Source organism: Podarcis filfolensis (assembly GCF_964270895.1).
Source record: "Podarcis filfolensis genome assembly, chromosome: 14".
Lineage (NCBI taxonomy): Eukaryota > Metazoa > Chordata > Lepidosauria > Squamata > Lacertidae > Podarcis > Podarcis filfolensis.
This window is the reverse complement of record NC_139616.1, coordinates 6,556,204-6,579,293: the sequence shown is the minus strand read 5'-3', so window position 1 is coordinate 6,579,293 and position 23,090 is coordinate 6,556,204. Positions and strand designations below refer to the sequence as shown.

Below are 23,090 nucleotides of genomic sequence, written 5' to 3'. Positions count from 1 at the left end.
TGGTCTGCTAAGATCTCCAGGTCCTTCTCCTGTGTATGCTATCAAGTCAAGTGTCAGTCCATCCTGAAATGCAGAGAGGCAGCTGAGGAAAACAGGTGGAGGTAGGAGCAAAAAGGAGAAGAGTATGCCGTTATTTCACTTGCAATTTCCTTATTTATTTATATTCTTTATTTAAATATTTCTAGACCACAGTTTCATAAAAGTGCAGCAAGGCGATATACAACAAGCGAGATCAATAAAAACATCCATAAATGCTGGTTGGTTAAAAGAAAATCCATATTCCAGAGGCCTCTCTAAATCATGCCATTTTTAGAGGACGTCTAAAAGAAGTCAGGGTCAGTTTCTGCCAAACCTCTACTGGCAGGGAGTTCCACAGGGCAGGGTTTGAAGCACTAACAGCACAGTCCCTAGTAAAGGCCAACTGAACCTCAGGGACCACATCAGAGTGCCCCATCAGAGAATCTCAGTGATCAATGTGGAGCATACGGAATTTGCATCCCAAGCTGTTTCAGGATTTGTGAATTAACGCAGGAACTTTGAGTCTCTCTCAGCGGTGCAGGCACATGTCAACCGTTGCCTACTCCTGTGAGCAATCCAGCTGCTACATTTTGCACTAGCTGCAGCTAATAATAATAATAATAATAATAATAATAATAATAATAAATTTTATTTATATCCCACCCTCCCCAGCCAAAACCGGGCTCAGAGCGGTTAACAACAATAAAAGTAACACAACATTCTAAAATCAATTCATTTTAAAATCAGTTCAAAATCAAATTAATGGCAACCATTGGGCTGGAGTTCTGTGAGGATTGCCAAAGGAGGGGGTCAGGCTGTGCCTTGGCCCAAGGCCTGGTGGAACAGCTCTGTCTTGCAGGCCCTGCGGAGAGATGTCAAGTCCCGCAGGGCCCTAGTCTCTTGTGAAAGAGCGTTCCACCAGATCGGGGCCACATTCGAAAAAGCCCTGGCTCTGGTTGAGGCCAGCCTAACCTCCCTGTGGCCTGGGACCTCCAAGTTGTTTTTATTTGAAGACCGTAAGGTCCTCCGTGGGACATACCAGGAGAGGCGGTCCTGTCAGTACGAGGGTCCTAGGCCGTATAGGGATTTAAAGACCAGTTACAAGGGCAGCCCCACATAAAGCATGGCAGAGTGATCAAGTCCTGAAGTTATCAAGGCACAAACCCCTCTGGTGATGCTGCTCCTTCAGATGAAGTGCCGTGCAGTTGACACATCTCCTCGACACAGGAACCACTCACCCACAAGGCCTTTGTCTTTCCAGGAGTCAAGCTCAATTTATTGACCCTCATCCAGTCCACTACCGCAGCCAGGGTGCTTTGATTTATCAAAACACTTTGGCAAGGTAGAGATTCTGGGGGCTCCTGGAAAAATGTGTAGCTTTTTCAGGAGCTGTGCAGAGACAGGAAAGGAAACATCAGCACCAAGTGTGAGATTGTTTGCCAGCCAGTCCTCGAGAGAGCTGGTCAGAGCCAGAGGGAGGTTCTGGCGGGCAGCGATTTTCTGTTGGCTCTCAGAGGCTGAAGTGAGTCATCCAGAGCGGTGTCTAAGCAAGTCAGGTTCCAAACTGAAGTGAGGCAGGATCCCCCTTGCAAATGGGCCCATGGGGTGAGGCGTTATGATGCTTTGAGCTCGAGAGGGCCTGCTCTGAGTGCATTTAGACTTGCCAGCTCTGTGTCCTTTGGACTGAGCCAGGCTAGCACTGACGTGCTATGGGAGGGGTGTCTGGGTCTCTTGGCTCCAGGGGAAATCAGGTCAAAGCCTGTGACCCTTGTGGCTCAACAGTTCTGGGCTTTGCATTTTGGTCTCTGCACCAGAGAATGGCTGCAGCTGGACATGCCAATCTTGTGGACTTGCTTTTGAGGATGGGGGTGTTGTGCCAGGCAGGGGCCACTGGACTCATCTGGAATTTGGAACTGCCTTTGGATGTGCTGTGTTCATGTGAGCTCCTATATCAGCTTTGAATCAACATTTCTAGGATTGTTCCTATAACAAAGATAGCAAAACAATAAATGAATACTAAACAACCGGCAAAAGACTGGTGCAAAATATTCAGCAGCTTCAAAACATCTCAAGTTCACAGTCATGGGGGAGATGGCAAGGTCTCTTCCTGGTACTGAAAAGGCATTTGCAGGGGAGGGGGCAGGCGAGCCTCTCTGGTGGGGAAAACATTTCCTAGATGGGGAGGGAAGGTGTTGCCTAGAGAGAGGAAGGGGTCAGGGGACCCTGAATATAGCCTTGAGATCAGCAATGATGGAAGAGTCCCTGTTTCAGATCCTTTCTGAAAAGTGAATGTTGCAGGTCTTGGCAATGAGGCAAGCTTAGAGCTGCCCTTTCCGTGCCCGGGCCTGACTCTGTGCAGGCTGCTTGCCTGCTCCGTCTGACTCCTGTGGCCAAAGAAAAGACTGTGACAGAAGAGGAGGAGGAGAAGCATCTTTGTGTCTTAGCTGGAGGTCAGAAGCATCTGAGCTCTGGGCTCCCCCTGTGTAAATAAGGCAACCCCCTTCTTCCTTAAGCAGCGAGAGGATCCGGGCCATTGAAGAGCCGTTTCCGTAATCGTGGCATGTTGTGCTCATGTCGCATATAGTAGTTTACGGATAAATAATGCCTGAGCTTAAAAAAGGCATTTGGCAGAGCAGCTGGAGTGGAAATGGAAGTGAAAAGGAGGTCAGGCTTGTGTGTGTGTGTGTGTGTGTGTGTGTATGTTGGGAGGGAGGGAAGCATTGTGGGTGCACAGCCCCCTTTGGAGTAAATGGGGATTGTGCAATTGCACTGCAAGGTTTTTCAGCTGCTTGCCGCTTTTGGGGTTTGCTGGATGGGGCCTCCTCTAAAGCCACAGGGCTTTCCCCGTTCGCCTCCAACACATAAGGTCACCTGTGTTCCCCTGCAGAACAGCCCCCAAGAGTCCGCTGGGCTCCAGCTGTTGCTGGGCTCCAACTCCCATTAGCCAGGAGCCCCAAGAACATGGGGGGGGGGAGCGCCAGATTGGGAAAGGCTGCTCTCAACTGTGATGATCTCCATGCCTGTCTAACCCCCTCTGTTACAAAACCACTTCTCCCCGATTCCAAGAAAATGTGCTCCACGGCCTGGGTGACTTTCTCACTAATTTAGCCCTGGGGGGGATGGAGGAGAGGCAGAGCTGGAGATCTGCCTTTTCTGCGCAGATAATTAAAATGCTTTTTGGCTCTGCTGGAGAGTCAGAGGGACAATTCAAGACCTTTTCTGCAGCAAGAGTTTTTGTACCTCCCTGCATTAACAGCAGCATTTGAAATGATCACCGTTTGCTAGAGTGTTCTTTGCCAGTTGTCCTTCTTCATGGAAGGGGAAAGCCCTTTCTGTAAAGGCCCCCTCCCCTCCTCACTCTCTCCCATAAATGCTAAATAACAGAGCAGCCCCTCGATGTTTGCACCTGGGAATTTGTCAATCCATCACTGCTCCTGAGCCCCTCCCATCTATCTCTGCTCCATATGTTGTGTGCTGTTAATTCGGAGCTCCAGGTTTGCCCTCATGTGGCCATGTATTAATACATTCAGCCTCTGCAGCTTTTTGCCGGGGAGGGGGGTAATGGCTGGGCTTTTGCTCTGGGCCCCTTTGCAAACGCCGCCCCATCTCCTTCCTCCTTGCAGGGGATGATCACGGCAGAGAAGGTTGGCCAGAGTTTTCTCTGCACAGAAGCTTCACAGTCTTCCTAGTAACTGAGAAGGAGATGGCCACAAATGGTTGAATCCTGCAGGGCTCTGGCTCTGGGATGTAACGCCAAATCCTGGCAATTTCTTGGGCCTCCTGGAAGATTTCCTGGAGGAAGGGACACACCTGCCCTCTCCTCCAGTTTTATTAGGATTGTGATTGAAACACGCTGGCTGAAAGAAGGCACAGTAACTGTTTTGCTCCAACCTGGGGGTGGGCTCTCCTTGGTTCGTTCCACCTATTCAGACAGGCTGGAAATATGTGAAGTCGGGGAGTACTTTGGGCCATGGCTGGGTGCAGAAATGTCCATCCCTTCTTCCCCTTCCTTTTCTCTGGAGCAGATCAGGAGAGGAGGCTGGTGCACGTTGTCTCCTGATCCAGTTGTCTTTTGCAGAGGCTCAGCGAATGAGCCCATTCCCCCTAATTTTGTGGCCAGCAGGCGATTGGCTCTGACTCATTTGGAAAAGACACTTCTTGCCCCTCCTGCCTTGGGAGTTGGCATGGGGTGGCATCTCCTTGATCCTGTCTTTAACAGACAGGCACCCGTTTAACACCTGGCAAGCCCTCCGTAATGTGGAGCACTTAATACCCAGCCCCATGCAACTCCCTGCACCACTTTTAAGAGGAAAGGGGGGAAGAAGGGGGGTGACGGGTGCTCAGTGGCACTTGTGAATGGGCACAGGGCAGTCCGACATGCACTGTGGCTAATTTTCCTGCCTCGTTGCTCCGGAGAGGCTGGCAGCAGTTTTTCATTTCTCCCATCAACCAATCATAATTCTGCTCTGACCTTCTCTGGATCAGACAAGTGCTATTCATTCCTTATGATGCGTGAGCCTTAATATTCTCTTTTGAGCGCTGAACGTTGTTATATTCTCCGTGTCTGCTCTGGGCAACAGAACGTGCTCAAGGCAAATCCGCCTTAATACGTTTGCAGCGGAGTGGTAATTTTAGAATCCATTATTCCTGCATGGTTTCCTTTGGGTTGTTATGACTGATTTTGGTGCCTCCCTCGTTACCTCTTTGACTGCCTCCCAGCAACTGGGCACTAATTAAAGGATCGTTGGACTCCAAATTGCTTGCCCCTGTAACCCTCCCTGATCCTTCCCAGTACCCACAGTTACAGAGAGCACTTGGGGGGCTGGGAAATGGCTCTGTGCTGCCCCCTTCCAGGGAAATCAGGGGGGTGGGGGGGCAGCAATGGAGCTTGGCAGCTTCTGGAATAAAATTTTCTAGAACTGGATCTTACTGGACTCTCTTTCCCCCCTGCCTTGAGAGTTGCTCAGAAATGCTCATTTACCCCATAATTAAAGGTGACACAGGGCCTGCCTGGAAGGCTTGCATTTCAGACCCTCCAAGTGTCCCTGTTTTCCAGGGACGTCCCTGATTTAGAGAAGCCATCCCGGTTTCTGATTTGATCCTGGAATGTCCTGCTATTCCTTAGGCTGTCCCTAATTTCATTGGAGAAATGTTGGAGGGGGTGGAGTTATTTGCCTCCCGAGCTGTCTGAAGGCAATCCTGTAGAGGGAAGTTTTTTTTCTAATTTTTAATGCTTTATTATGTTTTTTTATAGGTTGGAAGCTTCCCAGGGTGGCTGGGGCAACCCAGTAAAATATGTAGGGTATAAATAGTAAAATGATCATTATGGAATGGGACGTCCTTATTTTCATTGGAGAAATGTTGGAGGATATGGCTTTTGCCATTAGACAAACTAGGCAGGGAGGAGCCAGGCTGTTAATTTGCTCTGTACAAGGTTCTACCCTTCTCCCAGACTAACATGCACATATACAAATTCTCTCTCTCTCTCTCTCTCTCTCTCTCTCTCTGTTGCTCACGCAGCTCCTAGTTACAGGCCGCGGAGCTCCAATTAAGTCAAAGTCCTCCTGTGTGAGCGCTCTAATTCTTCAGTGTGTGCCCTCAATTAAACCATGTAATTTGTAGTGTAATGGTTCTTTTACACAGGAAGCCTTGAGTATAGTTTCTTAAGGCTGTGAGATATTCGTTAAGCCCTGCGTAAGAACGGCGTCGCCCCCAACAGCCCATTTGCTGATGGATCAGTCACTTTTGGGAGGTGACACAACCTCTTAAGATGCATCTCCCCTCCCTCCTCGTTTTAATCATTCCACCACCTCCACTGTAATTAAGGTATTGTAATTGAATTGGCTTTATTTCCATGGCCAAGAGAAAGAGTTTTAATTATTGCCATACATCTGTGTGATTTATGCCCATGGTTTTGCCCCCATATTAAGTATTGCAAGTTAGTTGATGGTCCTGGGCAGCTTGGAAGAAGAGTACAGAGGGCTGGGGAGGAAGCAGCTGAGCTACCGACAGGAGAGGGGGGAGACCCCCCCCCCTTCTCCAAGGAATGGGCAATGCTGTCAATCCATGCCATTAGGCCTCAGTTGCCTTCATAGCAACAGCACTGTTTTTAAACCATCCTGATTTCCTTGCAACCCAGGGAAGTCAGCTCTTTATTTTATTTTGCACCAGGTTATTTTCCTCATAGGAAAACACATAAAGGGAAAAGGGTGAGAGCATCTTCCACATGTGCAACTTCTCCTTCGGTCATGGTGGAGGTCCCTGGAAAAGGGCTGTTTGCTCGTGGTCTAGTAGCAAAGGGATTTGCTTGCCGATCAGAAGGTCGGCAGTTCAAATCCCCACAACGGGGTGAGCTCCCATTGCTCAGTCCCTGCTCCTGCCAACATAGCAGTTCGAAAGCATGAACTGCAAGTAGATAAATAGGTACCGCTCCAGTGGGAAGGTAAACAGCATTTCCGTGCGCTGCTCTGGTTTGCCAGAAGCGGCTTAGTCATGCTGGCCACATGACCCGGAAGCTGTACGCCGGCTTCCTTGGCCAATAAAGCGAGATGAGCGCTGCAACCCCAGAGTCATCTGCGACTGGACCTAACAGTCAGGGGTCGCTTTACCTTTATCCCACCCTAGGCAGATGCCAAGCTCCCAGGGTTCTGTGATTGAGGTCAGGGAGGGAAGAGTATCCAGTGGCTTCAACTAGGCAGCAGTGGCCCTGAAAGGGAGAAGCATTTGGGGGCACCCTAACAAGAGGGTCTGGGGACTCCTTTCCTCCCAGTCGTTCTGCCCAGTGGCCACTCTGTGGGTGACTACCAGGCCCTGAGATGCCATCTTGGAGAGAGCTTCCATGCTGACACTTAGCTTAAGGAAGCATCTGGCACAATTGCAAAAGCAAATTAAGCACTTAGCTGTAAACCACTGTGAAATGACAAGGGGCTTCTCTGGCTTGCATAATTCTGGACTGACAAGCCACCTCCATGTCAGCTTCAACGGCACCAGCCTGAAGCACACCAAGCAGCCGGCCTCGGTCAGTTCCAGCTTGGTGGTCCAGCTAGCTGCGCTTGAGCTGTGTGATTGCTAGCCTTGCGGCCTGAAACAAGGGGAAAAGCGAGAAAGCCACGGTCCATCCACTTAGCAGACATGGTTGCCTATTGGAGACAGGCTGGTTTCAGCACCATCCAGTATTCCCAGATCTGCACCACAATATAAAGCAGAGGCTAAGGTTGCCATATGTCTCGGAAAACCTGGACATGTCCTCTTTTTCGGAGCCAGCGTGCCCATCCAGGTGGATTTTTACATTTTAAAGGAAATGTCTGGGTTTAGGTGGTTATTTTTGGGCTGTGGCTGCTGCCAGCCCTAGCCAAGAAAAGAGGCAAGCGGGCACGTTGGCCTCACACGCCCATACCTGCACACCACTTTCTTTGGCTCGGGCTGGCAGCGACTTGGGCTGACCTCTCTTTTGCTCTTCAAGATATGGCAACCCTAGCAGAGGGAGAGAGAACAGCAGGAGGAGGCATAAAAATAGGGACAACTGAAAAAGACGTGCAAGATCTATAAAAGACAAAATGAAGACTCGTGGGTGTGCTTGTACGCAATGTTACTGTTTCTCGTTCTGTGAAAGCGTATGTGTAAAATCAACATGCCAATAAATAGCTTGGCAGTGCTATAGCCAGCCTGCTTGCTCAGCTTCTGGCTCCCACTTGTCCCCTTCCCTCCCTCCCTCCCTCCCTCCCTCCCTCCCTCCTTCCTTCCTTCCTTCCTTCCTTCCTTCCTTCCTTCCTTCCTTCCTTCCTCTTATCTCATGCACACAGCTTCTTTCCCTGTTCTTGGGAAAGCATTCCCCCATTGAAGCAGGTGTACAGGAGGAGTAAAACCGCTGGCAGGTAGCAGCCCAGCTGCGCCCCACCCCACTTTGGGGGGATGTGAAACCCAGTGGTGCAAGGCCAGTATTGGTGAAAGGAGACAGAGAGCACCCAGCTTCCACCCCTCTCACCGGGGCCCACAGTGCTTGGCTTTTCTCTCCCTCCTCCCTTACGCATCATGAAGCCAGACAGTCTCAGCCCAGGATGCAGCAACATCCCTTGGAGCTTGCATAAACACAGCCAAGAAACCCAACAGCCAGCATTAAGAAGTTTGTAAAAATGAGGTTTTAAGAGGCAGCAAGGGGGAAAGCAGAAGAGTGTTTTAAGAAAATAAAGAAAATGTTTAGAAGGTAGACCTAGAAGCTGCTGGGCACTCCTTCACCAAAATGATAGTCGTCCTTGCATTAAGTAACTCAGCATCTCAGATGGTCAAGGAGGGGGTGAGAGGCAATGCTATGTTGGCAGTAGCCCAGTTTTAAGACCATTGAGGCTGGTGGGCTCCAACTCATCTGCATATTTGCAGAGCTAAGGTGCTGTCACCTGGGAAAGGTGGGATGGGGTGGTTAACTGCTGCTGGACTTGCCCAGCTTTCAAGCCCAGCGACAGGCAGTTGTGTTTTACTGGGAAGGCATGGCATCCTTGACAGCACGTGTGTGATGGAGGACTAGAGAAGCCGGGTGATCTGAAAGGGACAGGAGGGGGGCAGGATTTTGCCACCAAAAAGGGCCCCCTACCCTGGGCAGGTCCATCTCAAGCCTGGGGTGGTTTCCTTTTATTCACACAGCCTGACACTCTATTTTGAGGACAACATTTTGGAATGTGAGCAAAAACAGAGTTGTAACATGATGTGAGTGATTTGCAAAATATTTTCCAAATACGGGAGGAAAATAGCGTGAAATTGACAGCACTTTGTTGACTCAGAAGGGTCTTTAATACAAAGCTTTCCCTCCTCTAGCATATAAATCACCATGTAGCGGAGTCTCTTTTTCCTGCACTATTGAAGTTTGTGTGTTGCAGGTAGTGGAATGTCCCCTCACCAGCTGCCCAGTGCTGAGATGCCCACCAGGAGTCATGAAACAAAGCCCAGCTTTACAGCTTTCCTTCCTCCTATACAAAGCCTCATGTTTTATCATTCTCCATCATGTCTTTTGCTTGTAATGTAAGGATTCATTTGCTTGCAAGAGCAGAAGCCAAACAAGTCATCTTCTGCTATCATTGTAGAGTTAAAACTAAATGGCTCACGGTGTAAGAGCCGACGGATCTGTAGGCAGCTTCATACACCAGGGCAGCAGGGGTTCCCCACCCCAAAGGTGATGACCATTTGACCTCCTTGGGATAGGGCTCTGGGGAGACCAGGAGGTTTGAGGGTCCGAGCTAAAGGCTTAGGTGCCTAGGGCTAAGCAGCTTTGGCATTGGGTGCAAATGTAACTAATGTGAACACGAATTCAGCTGCAGCAATTTCCTCGATCGCAGCGGATGGACAAAGCAGAGCCGCTGCCACTACGGACGTGGCTAGAGACTGCCTCTCTTCACAGCCCGGCTCAGACTGTGCTCTCCAGAGGCGTTTGGGGCCTCATCGCTGCTTACCTTTTGACTGTGTGATTCACACAGCATGTCCGCAAAGACAGTAAAAGGGTCTGATTGGCATTTCACTGCCTGAGCAAGTGAGGGATGCTGAATCCAGTGGCCTGGCATGCAGGTGACCTGATGCAGCAAGAGCAGACTCACATCCTCTTCCTCGGTTCTCTTGCACGCCAGGGCTTCTCTGGTAGCAAAATGGCAAGAAGACATGAAACTGTTGGTCACCTCCTTTGCTACAGGGCAGCAAGACCATACAGAAGGGGTGGGGGAACCTGTGACCAGCAAGGCCAATTGTCAGCGATGATGGGAACTGTGGTCCGAGGACAACATCTGGAGGCTACACTGTTGGCTACTCCAGGTGCTGACCAATGAATCAGGGCCATTCAGAGGCCAATGGGTCCAACTGGGTTCCAGTTCTTTAATGCTTGCTCTAGTCTTGATGGCAGAGATGGGGAGCCTGTGGTCCTCCAACTGATGTTGGACATTCAGCATAGCCAATGGCCAACCAAGAATGACGGCAGCTGTCTTTCAGATGTTGTTGGACTCCACCCCACTGGTTATCCCTTATTTTAGATGGTGCCACCATGATGAAGAGGATGTGAAGCATGGTGAACTTTAACTCTGGTGCCAACCCAGCAGCGGTGGCAGCAGGTGACCTGCCTTCTCTCCCTTTTTGGTGCTGGGTTGCTGCTGCCTTGCACTGGTCTACTCAGAGTAGGGGGCTGCCTGCCAAATTCCTGCCTGACAGCTTCAGCCCCCCTCCTCTCCAAAAGCAGCAGATATTGTCCAAGTGTTCTGAGAAACACAGAAAAGAGAAAGCATTGCAGCCAAGAAGTCTGGTCAAGCATTTTATTTAAGGGGGGCTGTAAAAAGGTGAAGGGGGAAACAGCAGGAAAATAAAACATTGAGGGCATAGCCACAGTTACCTGTCCTCTGCTCTTTCCAGGCACTATCTGTGCTTTAAAGCTCCATGTTTGAGCGCCCCTTTTTTTTGCTCGGGAACTTTCCCCATGAAAACTTGCTCTTTAAAGTTCAATCGGAGCAAACGGCAATACGCAGGAAACACAGTTTGGCGTTTACTCCAATTGAGCACTAAAGGTCAGTGTGGCTAAGCCCTTGGTTGCAGGATTAGGGGCAAAAGAATGTTGAGTCTCTTGGCTCAGGTGGGCTATGATCAACAGGTGACTCCTCTCAGCAGCCAGCTAGAGAGGCGACCTGTGGCCACCTTTGGGGGTGTTGGAGGATGGGGCGGCCCCTGTGCTTGTTACTGCTGGAGTGGTCCAGCTTCCCTCCTAAGTGTCGGCAACATGTGTCGTTGACACCTGAGAGAAACACTGTCAAGCACGCCCTGTTCTCTTGGGTGTAATTTGCTTTAACTGATTTTAATTTTGTATGTTTAAATTGGTGTAACCCACCTTTGGAGCTCACGGTGAAGGGCCAAGTAAGAAATCTAAATAATAATAACAGTAATAATGTGGCCTCTCCACTTGGACATGTTGGAGGACTAGGGAATCTGCATGTCTGAAAGACACAGGCTGCGCTGCAGACGTCACTTCAACACTCCTAAGAACTCAAGAGGAGCCCTGCAGGTGGATCAGATCAAAGGAGAACCACCTAGTTCAGAAAATGTGGCTTTTCTTCTTCGGAGAAGGAGAAGGATGAAATATGTGATAATCATCAGCAAGATTAGTTTCTCTCCCTGACAGCTTTATATTTTTATAGCATTGGTGAACAATGTGCTAATGTAGAGCTCATTTTGCAGCATGAAATGTGAGAGACAATTGGAAGTGCCATATGCTCACTGCTTTCCTTGGTGAGATTTCTGAGCAGATTTGTTAGAATGATGCAAGGGCCTTGTTTCTACTGTGTGCCGGAAGGGAGGCACACAAACACCCCCCCTCCCAGAGACATGCCTAGCAGTGAGGCTGCCTGCTGAGAGCAGTGCCCCAAATGATGTCGCAGCCTCCTCTGGCCTGAGTCTGTGGGGCTGGCTTCCCAGCACCACCACTCAGTGACTGTCCAGATCTTACCGGGCCTAAAACGCACACCTGGGCTTGAGGTGGGGGCATCCAGCCTCTCTTCTTGATCTGTTCCTCTTTGCTTCATCCCTAGAGGGCAAAGCCAGGACTGTGAGGGCTGCCTGGCCAGGCTCTAGGTAGGATTGTAACTGTTCACTCTGAGCTATGCACAGTTTCTTGGAGACTCTTTGATCTAACCTTTATTCCTCCTCTTCCCGATTCTCTTTCAGATAGCAGTTCTGTGGATGAAAAGGTTCCAAAATCACCTATTTCCTTAAAGGGTCATGTCTTTTGTTGGACTGTTTGTTTTGTGACTCAGTTGACCTGTTTGGTCCCTTCATTTGAGTTGTGAGATGGCGCATGTTTCCCCTCCCCCAGCTTTCCATGCTTCGTCTGTCCTCCTCAGTTGATGTCTTCCAAATGCCTTCCATTGATATGCAGAGTGAACCCTCACTGTTGTGATTCTCTGACCTCATAAGTTGTGCCAGCTCCGGGGGTCCGCTACGGTCAAACCTGGTTCCCAGTTTTGCTGCCCTGCTGTGGCAACCTGTCGCCTAGGCCGCTGCCAACCCCCACCCCTGCTTGCACTCCAGGATTTGCAGGGAAACTGCCTGCGGGGGGTTCCTGGGCACCCCCAGCAGCCGCCCTGCCGGAGGTTTCTCTCTAAATGCTGAACGTGGCTCTGTTGTCTTTTCAAACGGGAAGGACTTCAGCTTTGGCGTGGAGCTGGCCCTGCTTAGCAACTCCATCCTAGGTGTCTTCTGTGTCTGGCACGCTCTGCTCGCCCCACCCCCAGAGTAACCAAGATTTTCCTTCTTCCCCATTCAAGGCTCGCATAGTCAGCGGTGGGTCTTTGGACGCTTCCAAGCTTGCAATCCAAGCCTTTGCTGGGTAAGTATTGGGCGCAACTGCACCATGAGCGCGAGTGTCAAGTGTGTTGTGTCCTTTGCGTTTGTGTTCCCAAGAAAAACATACACAGATCTGCATAAGGTAGGAAGAGAAATCAGAAATTCCTTGGGAGGCCATGGCTAAGACTCAGGTGGCTTAGGACAATGCTGGGGCTCCAGAAGTGGTTTGCCTCCAGCTCCCAGCAGCCACAAAATAGCCAGTGGTCAGGGATGGTGATGGGAATTGGAGGGTGCTCAGCCATTGATCCCCCATGATGTGTGTCCCCTAGCAAAGCCTTGATGCTGAAGGCAGCAAAAGCCTGTCGTCATGGGTTTGGTTGGTTAGGTTTGCTTCTGTATCCTGCCTGGAAGGGGTATGTGAGCCCTTGGTTGCCTTTCCTCCAGAGCAGTTGCTTGGAGGGCTCCCCTCTTTGCTGGGCTGACAAGGCTTCCTCCTTGCACCTTTGCTGTGTCCCCTTGGCTCTGCTTTGGATGTCTGGCTCCATCCGGCTGTGAAGGAGCCAGATCCCTTTCAGTGCGAGAGGCACCATCACTGGCACATACAAGTGCATGGCAGCCCCTTCAGAGGACGGTTCTGTCGACGTTTGCTTCACGGCATGCTGCCAGTTAAGAGGAAGGGAGCAGCTCAATGCCCCAAAATGCTCTGTCAACCGGCACTTTCCAAACAAGATCTTGCTGACACACTGGAACTAATGTGGACTCAGAAAGCACCTTGAGCCATGCCTCTTTCCTTCCAGCTGCTCAAACGACAGGTGGTCGTTTTATGACTTCAGAGCATGGCTGAGGTCTAGTAGCTCCTGGTTCACGCACACGTACAATGTGGTCTGCCCAGGATATGTGGAAATATGGCTGTGGCGACGTTTTGCAGGCTGTGCTGCTTTGGGGGATGATAGATGTTTTTGAGTTTGCATCAGCTGCTGGGGGTCACTGGGGGTGTTTCTGCGCTGCCTCCTTTTTCGTATGTGATGGAATATTGAATGAGTTTTGTACACTCTTTTGTGTTATAGATCTTGTTTCCTGTGGGTGGGAAGGTGAGATTGGATTGCATTAGATTGCTGTCTCCATCTCTCCTTCTCCCGCTCCACCTTCTCAGAAACTTTTAATGTTGCAGTCAGATCACTCACCATTCAGATGCTCCGTCCTGCAGGGTTCGAAGTCTGATGCAGCTGATTTGACAGCATGAAAACAGGAGGAGATTATAAAGCAGAGAAATGAGTGTTTCTTTCAAGTTGGTTGAAAAGCTGCTTTAAGCTGTGAGCCTGTGGGCTGATCCACACTTGCTTTTTGCCCCACGCTTTCCAGGCACAGCTCCACATTTTCCCGGTTTGCACCTGAGCACTCCCCCTGCCCGCAAGCTGCTTTTCCCAGGAAAACCTGCTCTTTAACACTGAATCGGAACAAACAGCAATTTGGGTTTTGGCGGCTTGTTGTTTGCCCCATTTCAGTGGGGACCCTTGGGCACAGGGTAGCAGTGCCACCCTTTTCTCCTCAAACAAACTGCACTCCTCCCTCTAGACCCCATTGATTTAAACAAAAGCAAATTTGACCGAGAAAAGCACAGGCGTGACCATTTCACTCGTGGTCTTTTTAGCTTCTCTGTCAACAGTGTCAGTTAAAGGACACACCTAACCGAGAGTAAGGGACGTGGATGGCGCTGTGGTCTAAACCACAGAGCCTAGGGCTTGCTGATCAGAAGGTCGGTGGTTCAAATCCCTGCAACGGGGTGAGCTCCCGTTGTTCGGTCCCAGCTCCTGCCCACCTAGCAGTTCAAAAGCATGTCAAGTGCAAGTAGATAAATAGGTACCGCTCCGGCGGGAAGGTAAACGGTGTTTCTGTGCGCTGCTCTGGTTTGCCAGAAGCAGCTTAGTCATGCTGGCCACATGATCCGGAAGCTGTCTGCGGACAAACGGCAGCTCCCTCGGCCTATAGAGTGAGATGAGTGTGCAACCCCAGAGTCCACGACTGGACCTAATGGTCAGGGGTAGCTTTACCTTTAACCAAGAACGAGTCCCATTAAACTCACCAGGGCTTACTTTTGAGTAGACATATAGATAGGATTGTGCTGTAGAATTAAGAGGCATTGCTTTGTTTGATAGGAATGGCGGGGGGGAGTTGCTGTGTCAAGACCCTGGGACTCTAGACCCCCACAGCCCCCTCCTCACCCGCCTCTGGCAAGAGATGAAAAAGTTCCTTTTGGGAGAGGCCTTTCCCTTTGTAGGCCTGACTTCTATCGCTCTCTGCGGTGGCCAGTGGAGGGGAGGCGGAGGGTATTTAATGCCATGGTATTTTCACACTACTGGCTTTTAAAAATCTGTTTCTCTGCTGATCTGTTTGTTTATCAGTTCTTTCCTTTGCTTCCTTGTGTTTTGCAATGCTTGTTTGTGCGCTCCTATGAACTCTTTGAAGGGATAAATATCGTGAGCAAATGTAAACACAGCTGAAAGAGGGACAGGCTGGATTTTCTGCAGAAATAATTTCTCTACAGCGGTCCATTAGGGAGCACAGACTTTGTTTCAAGCTACAGCTCATCAGCGATGCAAGTGAAGGGCAAACGGACTGCTGGGGGGGGGTGAGGATAAAGGCTTCTTCCTTGCTTCGTTGTACCCATCCCCTGAGTCCAAGGCGATGGTCATGAGGGAGGCAGGCAAATCGTGACACTCTCAGCACCAGCGACCTGGCGAGGGCTAGTTTTGCTAAGCCTGTGGCGTGCATACATGGTGGCACTCTGCTTTCCATCGCTTGCATATAGCACTTGAGCTGAGCCCATTCTGCTCAACGTCCTGCAGCCCTTCTGATTCTGAGCCATTTGGCTTCAGGGCCTCTTCTGGCCCTCAGGCTCTTTGCAAGTGACCCCACACCCCACAGCAGACTGAGTTTCCACTTCTTTTTTGAACCCTGCACTTTTAAACAAGGTAGCAATTTGGAGCATGTTCACCCTGGACAGTTGGAGTATTTGTGAACATTCTGCGACCCCACACCAGTACAGCGGGAGAAAGATTCTCAGGCAAGGTAGAAGTGGCACTCCAGCTCTAGGCTTATTTTACATCTTAAAAGGTTGCCATATCCCAATCCTAGATAGTCCCAGCAGTCGTGTTCCTCTACCACCTTGGGAACATCCCACAATGCTTGCTTGCTTGCTTGCTTGCTTGGACTCAAATCAACCAGCACAGGAAGTCAGTCTGTTTCGTTGCAAAGTGTTATGCATGGCTCTTTCAGCCTTCCAATTGAAACAGAAATTTTGCTTGACTAAGTGGGAAATCAAGCTAGGTTATGAGCCCATTAATACCCAAAGACACAGAATGGTGTGTCTAGGATATTTGTGATCTCCAAATAAGCCAATACTGTATGCGATTATCCACACTTACCTTTCCTCCATGTCTGAGTGCCCTTTTTGTGCTCCAGAACTTTCTCTGAATTTACATTTGCTCCGATTCAGTTTTAAAGAGTAGGTTTTTGCGGGGAAAGTTCAGGGAGGGGGGAGCTTGGACATGGAGGGTTAAAGTGCAGGCCTCTGCCTGGAAAGAAAGGGGCAAAACGTAAGTATAAATAAGCCCTATGTCTTGCTCTGAGGCCTTCCTTTTTAAAAATAAATATTTTTATTAGATTTTTACATAACAAATTTCAATTTAAACATATCCCTCACCTTCGCATTTAGGAGTCTCAGAATCCCTTGACTTCCTACCACCCTTCCCTGGTTTCTGTTATCAATCCCTTTTTCCGTCATCTTATCCTATTTTCTCTAATTTGTTAGAAATATTATTGACCATTTTCCCATTGTGTTTTGTGCCTTCCTATGCTGCTGCTGAGAGACTGGCATGCAAGGCCCCAAACAACATACAACCTGGGAATCTTCCTCCATAGAGTCAGTCAATGGGACGCAGGTGGTGTTGTGGGTTAAACCACAGAGCCTAGGACTTGCCTATTAGAAGGTCGGCGGTTCGAATCCCCATGACGGGGTGAGCTCCTGTTGCTCAGTCCCTGCTCCTGCCGACCTAGCAGTTCGAAAGCACGTCAAAGTGCAAGTAGATAAATAGGTACCGCTCCAGCGGGAAGGTAAACGGCGTTTCCGTGCGCTGCTCTGGTTCGCCAGAAGCAGCTTAGTCATGCTGGCCACATGACCCGGAAGCTGTACGCTGGCTCCCTTGGCCAATAAAGTGAGATGAGCGCCGCAACCCCAGAGTCGGCCACAACTGGACCTAATGGTCAGGGGTCCCTTTACCTTTACCTTTATGCTGCTGCTGAGAGAGTGGCATACAAAGCCCCAAACAACATACAACCTGGGAATCTTCCTCCACTAGCCTGCCTAGGCTTTTTAACTCTACCACGGAGGCTGTTTTTGTTATTCCATCCGCAGGTGAAGGCTGCCCTTTAGCTAGTCAGGAGAGGGGCCTTCTGGGTGATGGCACCTGAACTTCCCAGACTAGGCCTGTTACAGAAACTATTTAGTTTTAGGTATCAATTTAAAACCCACCTCTTCTTCATCCAGGGTGGCCTCGTGAAGAGGTGAGCTTGTTGGCCACGATTATCACGGCAACAGGGTATCATACGCCAAGAATTTTGCATTGAACTTTGTTATTAAATGGTTGCTATTGTATGTTTTGGTTTTACTCTAACACAACTTGGGATTTCTGTGCAACGAAGAGTGGAATGAAATTAGCAAGCAGGCAGGCAAATAAATAAACCCATGGATAGTTGCCTACTAGAGTGGGAGAATGACCTAATATTTAGACATTACCAGGATCTTCCCTCAAGAGCCTAAAGGCTTTGCAACTGTGTGTGTACACAGATGGGGGTCAAATTGGCTGTGACTCTCTGGGGCCATGGTGGTCAGCTCTGCTTAGTATGTGGGGAGAGCAAAACAAGCGGACTCTGCACCAAGGGCAGAGTTGGAAGTGTCACAGCCCCTCGCACCTCCTTTAGACAAATCTGTGTTGCTAGTATCATGATGGCCTAACGCATATCTAAGGTGTGGGCTGCTCTTGTGATCACTTTTGGCCACTCACACCTGGAGAGCTGGAAAGGGGCAAACAAATCGATCAAGGGGCTGGAAGAACTCTTCTAGGAGGAAACGTTACAATATTTGGGCCTTTTTAGTGCAGAAAATAGGAGAGGGGGCGGATGGGATAGAGGTGCCTAAAATTAAATGTGTTGTGAAGAAAAGAGATAGAGGAAGAAGCCAAGGACAAACCTGAGTGGCGGGAGATGCAGGAACTCTCTCCACCACAAAGTATGGTGATGGAGATGTGCTTTTGAACTGCTATGTTGGCAGGAGCAGGGACCAAGCAACGGGAGCTCACCCTGTTGCGGGGATTCGAGCCACCAACCTTCCGATCGGCAAGCCCTAGGCTCTGTGGTTTAGACCACAGCGCGGCCCCATGAGCATGAGGGAGGAGGAGAAGGCGATCTCTCCACAGCTATTGCTGTGATGGCTGCAAGTTTTCTCTGTGATCAGCAGTACTCTGTGCCCCTGAGTACCAGTTGCTAGGTGCAGAGAACAGTGGAGGAGGCCTATGTGCTTAGCCTGTGGGCTTGGCTTGGTGAAGGAACCTGGCAGATCATGGGTGGGAAACAGTGCTGAGCTCAAAGGACCCTCGGTGTGACCCTGCAGGGCCCTTCTTGGGAGGACTGGGCAGATGCCACATCACTGCAAATGGACAGAGATGAATGGGATGGCACCCGCCAGCTCATCTGAAGTGCATTTATGGATTGTATTCAAAAGAGGATATTTTCCACACAAAAAAGGGGATTGGTAAAAAGGAAATTGGAAGGTCCTCTTGTGGATCAGGAGCTGGTTCAGTAGCAGGAATCAGAGTCAGAATAAATTGACAGTTCTCCCAGTAGAGGGATGTAGAAAGCAGAGTGCAGCTGCTGCTTCAACAGCAGCAAGGTGACAGGATCCCAACCCCATGTTGCGATTCACAGGAGCAAAGGGAGGGTAGATTGTTGCCTTGTTGCCTTTCACATTGTTCGGGTAGTTTTAGGCTAACGTATTGATGTTTCCTTTCTGCTGAAGTGACGTCGGGTTTGGAATGTGGCTTTCCTATAATCGTTAAGTTTTAAAATGGCTTTTATTGGAAGTACTGTTTGAACTGAGTTTTACAAAGTGGCCTGGATGAAGTACACTTTGGAAATGGAGGAAATAAATATGCCAAGCTGCATGTAAAACCCTCTTTACCACTTGGCTGTCAATCTGGAGGCCCAAAAGGTCTGCTCAGTCTTGTCCAAGTGACATGGGGATCAGTCCCCCGGGGCAGGTGTCTGCGGCAGAACCAGCTCTTTATAGAACCATAACTGTACATTAGAAGCATGATTTCTTTGAAGCCAAAGCTTTATGACTTGGGGAAGGATGGAGCCCACAGTCCCTTGCCTTGTGTGGCAGAAGTGATCCAGGGAAGCTGGGGTGTCCAAGGTGCTTGGGGCCTCTCCCTTTACACCTCGAGAGATGGCAGTGCAGACAGGTGCAATTAGCCAGCTCACTTTGGTCTTCTGCAAGGCTGCCCAGGGCAAAGGACGGCTGGCCAAGGAGAGTGTCCTGCTGGCCGTTCCCCAGCCCCAGCCTGGATGGTCCCAGAAGGTCCTCTGAGCAGCAGGTGGTTGGCAGCCACTCAGCATCCCATGTGACAGCATCATAAAGTTACGCAGGATAATCCCAGCATTAGCTGTGCTAATAAAGATGCAAATGGGGAGCAGAAGAGATGAGTGGATTTAAGCAAACCCAGTTCCTCCCTCCCCTGCCCCGCATTTTCCTGTGGCTCTGAGCGCCCCGCTGGCTTCTCACTCCCAGACCCATCCGGCCCATCCCCTCGCTGGAGCCTGCATGATGGGAGGCGATAATGACTGCTCCGCTGCAGAGGAATTGGACTGATATTTTTGCTTGCTATTAAAGCTTCTTTAATCCCCTTTGGAAAGACAGTTAAGCAGTCTCTGTCATGGCATTTTAATATAGGCTCTTCTGTATAATTCCATCCTGCCGTCTTTTGCAGGGCTTAGTGTTTCTTCCACTTCTGCACTAACATTAAAACTACTCCGCCTGATATAATCTGAATTATGATTTAGGTGGAAATCTTGATGGGTGGCCTTTTGTTTGTTTTGCTTGTTGTTGTTCTTGTTGTTTGCAGGATTGAGCCAAAACTGAGGGGAGGGAGAGGGAGTTTCATGAAAAATTCGGGCCCTGCGTCAAACGGTTTTGGGATGGAGGGGGTGCCAAACAAGGTGGTGATGTTTGCCCTTTTGCACTGAGGAGGCATTTTTCTCATTCAATGTGGCATGCCAGTATCATCTCATAACCAGATCTGATTGGCTACATGGCTTTATGTATTGTCTGGCTGATGTCAGGTCTCATGGAGACCCCAGGGGAGTGCTGGCCATTTCATGAGATTTTCTGGGAGTGGTGGCACTATAAGAAGTGGTGGCCATTCCAAGATCTGGCCTTCTTCACAGGATCCTCCCTACCCTTCATTCCTTGGTGCTAGTTCTCTTATAGGGGATATCATCAACCATCATTACAGGGTGCCAGTTACAGATAGGTAGCCGTGTTGGTCTGCCATAGTCAAAACAAAAAAAAAATTTTTCCTTCCAGTAGCACCTTAAAGACCAACTAAGTTAGTTCTTGGTATGAGCTTTCGTGTGCATGCACACTTCTTCAGATACACTGAAACAGAAGTTGCCAGATCCTTCTATATAGTGAGAAGGTGGGGAGGGGTATTACTCAGAAGGGTGGTGGAAATGGGTGATTGGCAGATAGCTGTGATGAGCCTGTTGACGACTCTTAACGACTGCAATAGGTCTTACAGGAAAAAGCAAGGGGTGAGAAGGTGAAAAATGGCTTTGTCATGTATAATGAGATAAGAATCCAATGTCTTTGTTCAGACCAGGTCTCTCCATGGTTTTAAGTTTGGTAATGAGTTGCAATTCAGCAGCTACATTACAGGGTGGTTCAGATATGCCAGCCTTGTGCCGTGGCAGGGTTAACACCAATTCTTGAATGGCATCGTCCCTGGCATTTCAGGAGACAAAGTTGAAGTTGTTGTAAGAAGGTTGAGGTTGGCTTTTACAGCCCAACTCCCCATCAAGGGACTCTAGGTCCCTTGAGGTCTGCCGTTGGTCAGAGACTCAGTTGGAGGCTACCAAGGAGGCAAGGCAAACTGTTGATCTTCATTGGTCTGTTGCAACCGTCTCCCTGCAAGGAGGTGAGGGGCCCAGAACAAAAGTGTGTTACAATTTTTAAACCATTGGGATAGACCACCCCAGAAATGTCATAGATACATTACAAAATGAGTTGTACATGTAAATCAGATCATGCTCAGAGTTCATGTCTCTCCAACTTATTTACAAATCTGTCAATCAAAGATGCCTGATAATTGCCCTTCCTGGCCCATTAGAGACATCCTTTTGAAATGGTGAATACCTTGGCTCCAGAATCCATTGTCAAGGACCTGTTACATTCACACATAGATATCTGCTCTTTTGACAGGTCAGCTTTGCCATTCAACAGATACTTGTCGCAGAGGGGCGACCTATCAGGAATTTCCTGCTGTGTGACTTGAGGGGGTCCCTGAGATTGACTAGAGGCCAAACATGGCTGGTGCATTGCTCTCTGTACTATTTCAGACATGTGGTTTATGCACTTACGTATGTGTGTTTACTTTGTGCCCTTATGAACATGCATTTTATTCATGACACCATAGAATTCTTTTAACAAAGTTTTTTGAAGCAGACTTTGACATGAGGTGTGGCTTGTGAGAGAGAGAGACCCCTGAAGTGTTCTGTTCATGGGCCTAGTGATGGTCTCTCTTGCCTGGCAGCCTCCGAAATCCAGAAGCCAACCCAGACTGAAAGAGCAATGGGAAAGGAGAGACAAATTCCTCCAGGTTCAATAGCTGACCACCTTTGCGGGGCAATGTTTGTCAGGAGGTTGCCCCTTCTCAGTAATGATGTCTGGTCTAGGGACAAACTTATGCTGTTGCTATTATACTTGTGCGAGAACTGTTTAAAAAACAGCTTGCTTACAGCAGTAAGGGAATAATAATACTTTATCACATGTTAGTGGACTTTTAACATAGCTCAGTTTTGGCAAGGCATCAAGGCATCTTTGCGCCATATTCCCTGCTGACTGTGTCCCTCCCTTAGGAAACTGCAGAATGGACAGTCATTCTCTGGGGAGGGCGCACAGCAGAGTCTCTGTTCTTGGTGCTGCTGCGGAAGAGGAGCCCACCAGCTGGTTCTGCTTTGCTGATAAAGTTGCATATTTGTCAGGGAAATGAAGACTGCACAGCCAGTGAGGGAAACAGAGGGCCAGTGGGGGGAAAGGATACCTTTGATTTGACCAGTTGGTGCTTAAAAGACTGCAGCAGCTTTGGATCTTGGGTCTTGCCCTATTGCGGTGGGAGATTTGCACTTCCTTCATATTCCTATTTGCATTTCTTTACACTGCTTTCCCTGTGCTTGAGTTGGATAGAAGGAGCAAGCCCTTGTTTGCTTTTGCAAGGGTAAGTTAGAAATAAATGAAATTAACGTAGGTGGTGCAGTTGGCAGCAGATTCTCAGCTGAAGCAGAAGAGCCAGGAAGACCTGCTGCTGCTCCCTGGCAAGATTCGGCCAGCCACAGGGCAGTTTTTGCCACCCCCGCCAGCCAGCCATTGTTTTACTGTTGCATTCAACACCTAACCAAAGCCTGACCAAAAAATGCACAGATCAAACTGGTGCAACATCCAAAGAGCCCTGAATCTGGATTAGGCCAGAGGAGGCCCATCTAGTATAGCATCCTGTGGCCAACCAGATGCTCATTATGGGAAGCCCACAAGCAGTTGGTGGCCATCATGACATCTTGGGGGGAGCAAGTTTCATAGTTTAACTATGTGGAAGAATTCTTCTTTTTGTCCTGAATCTTTCAATATGCAGCTTCATTGGAAAACCCAGTTAGGTCTGAGTTATCATGAGAGAGGGAGAACAACGCCTCCCCCATCCCGTTCTCCATCCAGCTCAGTCGGTAGAGCATGAGACTCTTCATCTCGGGGTTGTGGTTGGGCAAAAGATACCTGCATTGCCGGGGGTTGGACTAGATGATCCTTGTGGTCCCTTCCAGCTCCATAATTCTGTGTGGCACCATGCATAATCTTAGGGCTTATTTGCACTTACCTTTTGCTCCACTTTTTTCCAGGTACAGGTCCGTGCTTTAAAACTCTGTGTCCAAGCTGTCTTCTTTTTGCGCCGGAGTTTCCCCCACCAAAACCCATTCTTGAAAGCTGAAGCACAGCAGCAATTTGGGTTTTCAGCGGGTTGCAGTTTGCTCCAATACAGATTTAAAGAGCAGGTTTTCACAGGGTGCTTGGCCATGGAGCTTTAAAGGGAGGACCGTGCCTGGAAAGCACAGCGGAAGGGGAAGTGTGGAGAAGCCCTTACACACCTCGGTCATGAGTTAGTCCAAATAAAGTTGGATGTTTCCTTCCTCCCCTGCCTTTAAAACTGGTTTTAAATGGATTTAGGTCAGTTTACTGAGAAAGACTTTGGCACTCTATATTCTTTTATTTTACATCAGATGTCCCCAGTGCCGTTCCCCCACTGGATGCCAAGCGCACATCCATCCTGCCTCCAAGCTCGAATTTGGTGCAGTGGAGTACAAAGTGTCGTATTACGGAAAGCGTGTCATTGGCTCAGCAGCAGGACTTCAGAGATGATAGATGATAGATAGATAGATAGATAGATAGATGATAG

General features: G+C 49.2%; 1 protein-coding gene across 2 annotated transcripts in view; it reads left to right on the top strand.

Moving 5' to 3' along the window:
• Nucleotides 1-23,090, top strand: part of UNC13C (unc-13 homolog C) — a 134,503-nt gene that overhangs the window by 15,940 nt on the left and 95,473 nt on the right. For both annotated transcript variants that reach the window (XM_083586099.1, XM_083586098.1), the window contains exons 3-4: nt 11,701-11,723; nt 12,300-12,361. In XM_083586099.1, coding sequence (XP_083442225.1) covers nt 11,701-11,723; nt 12,300-12,361 — 85 coding nt within the window. The remainder of the gene's footprint in view (nt 1-11,700; nt 11,724-12,299; nt 12,362-23,090) is intronic.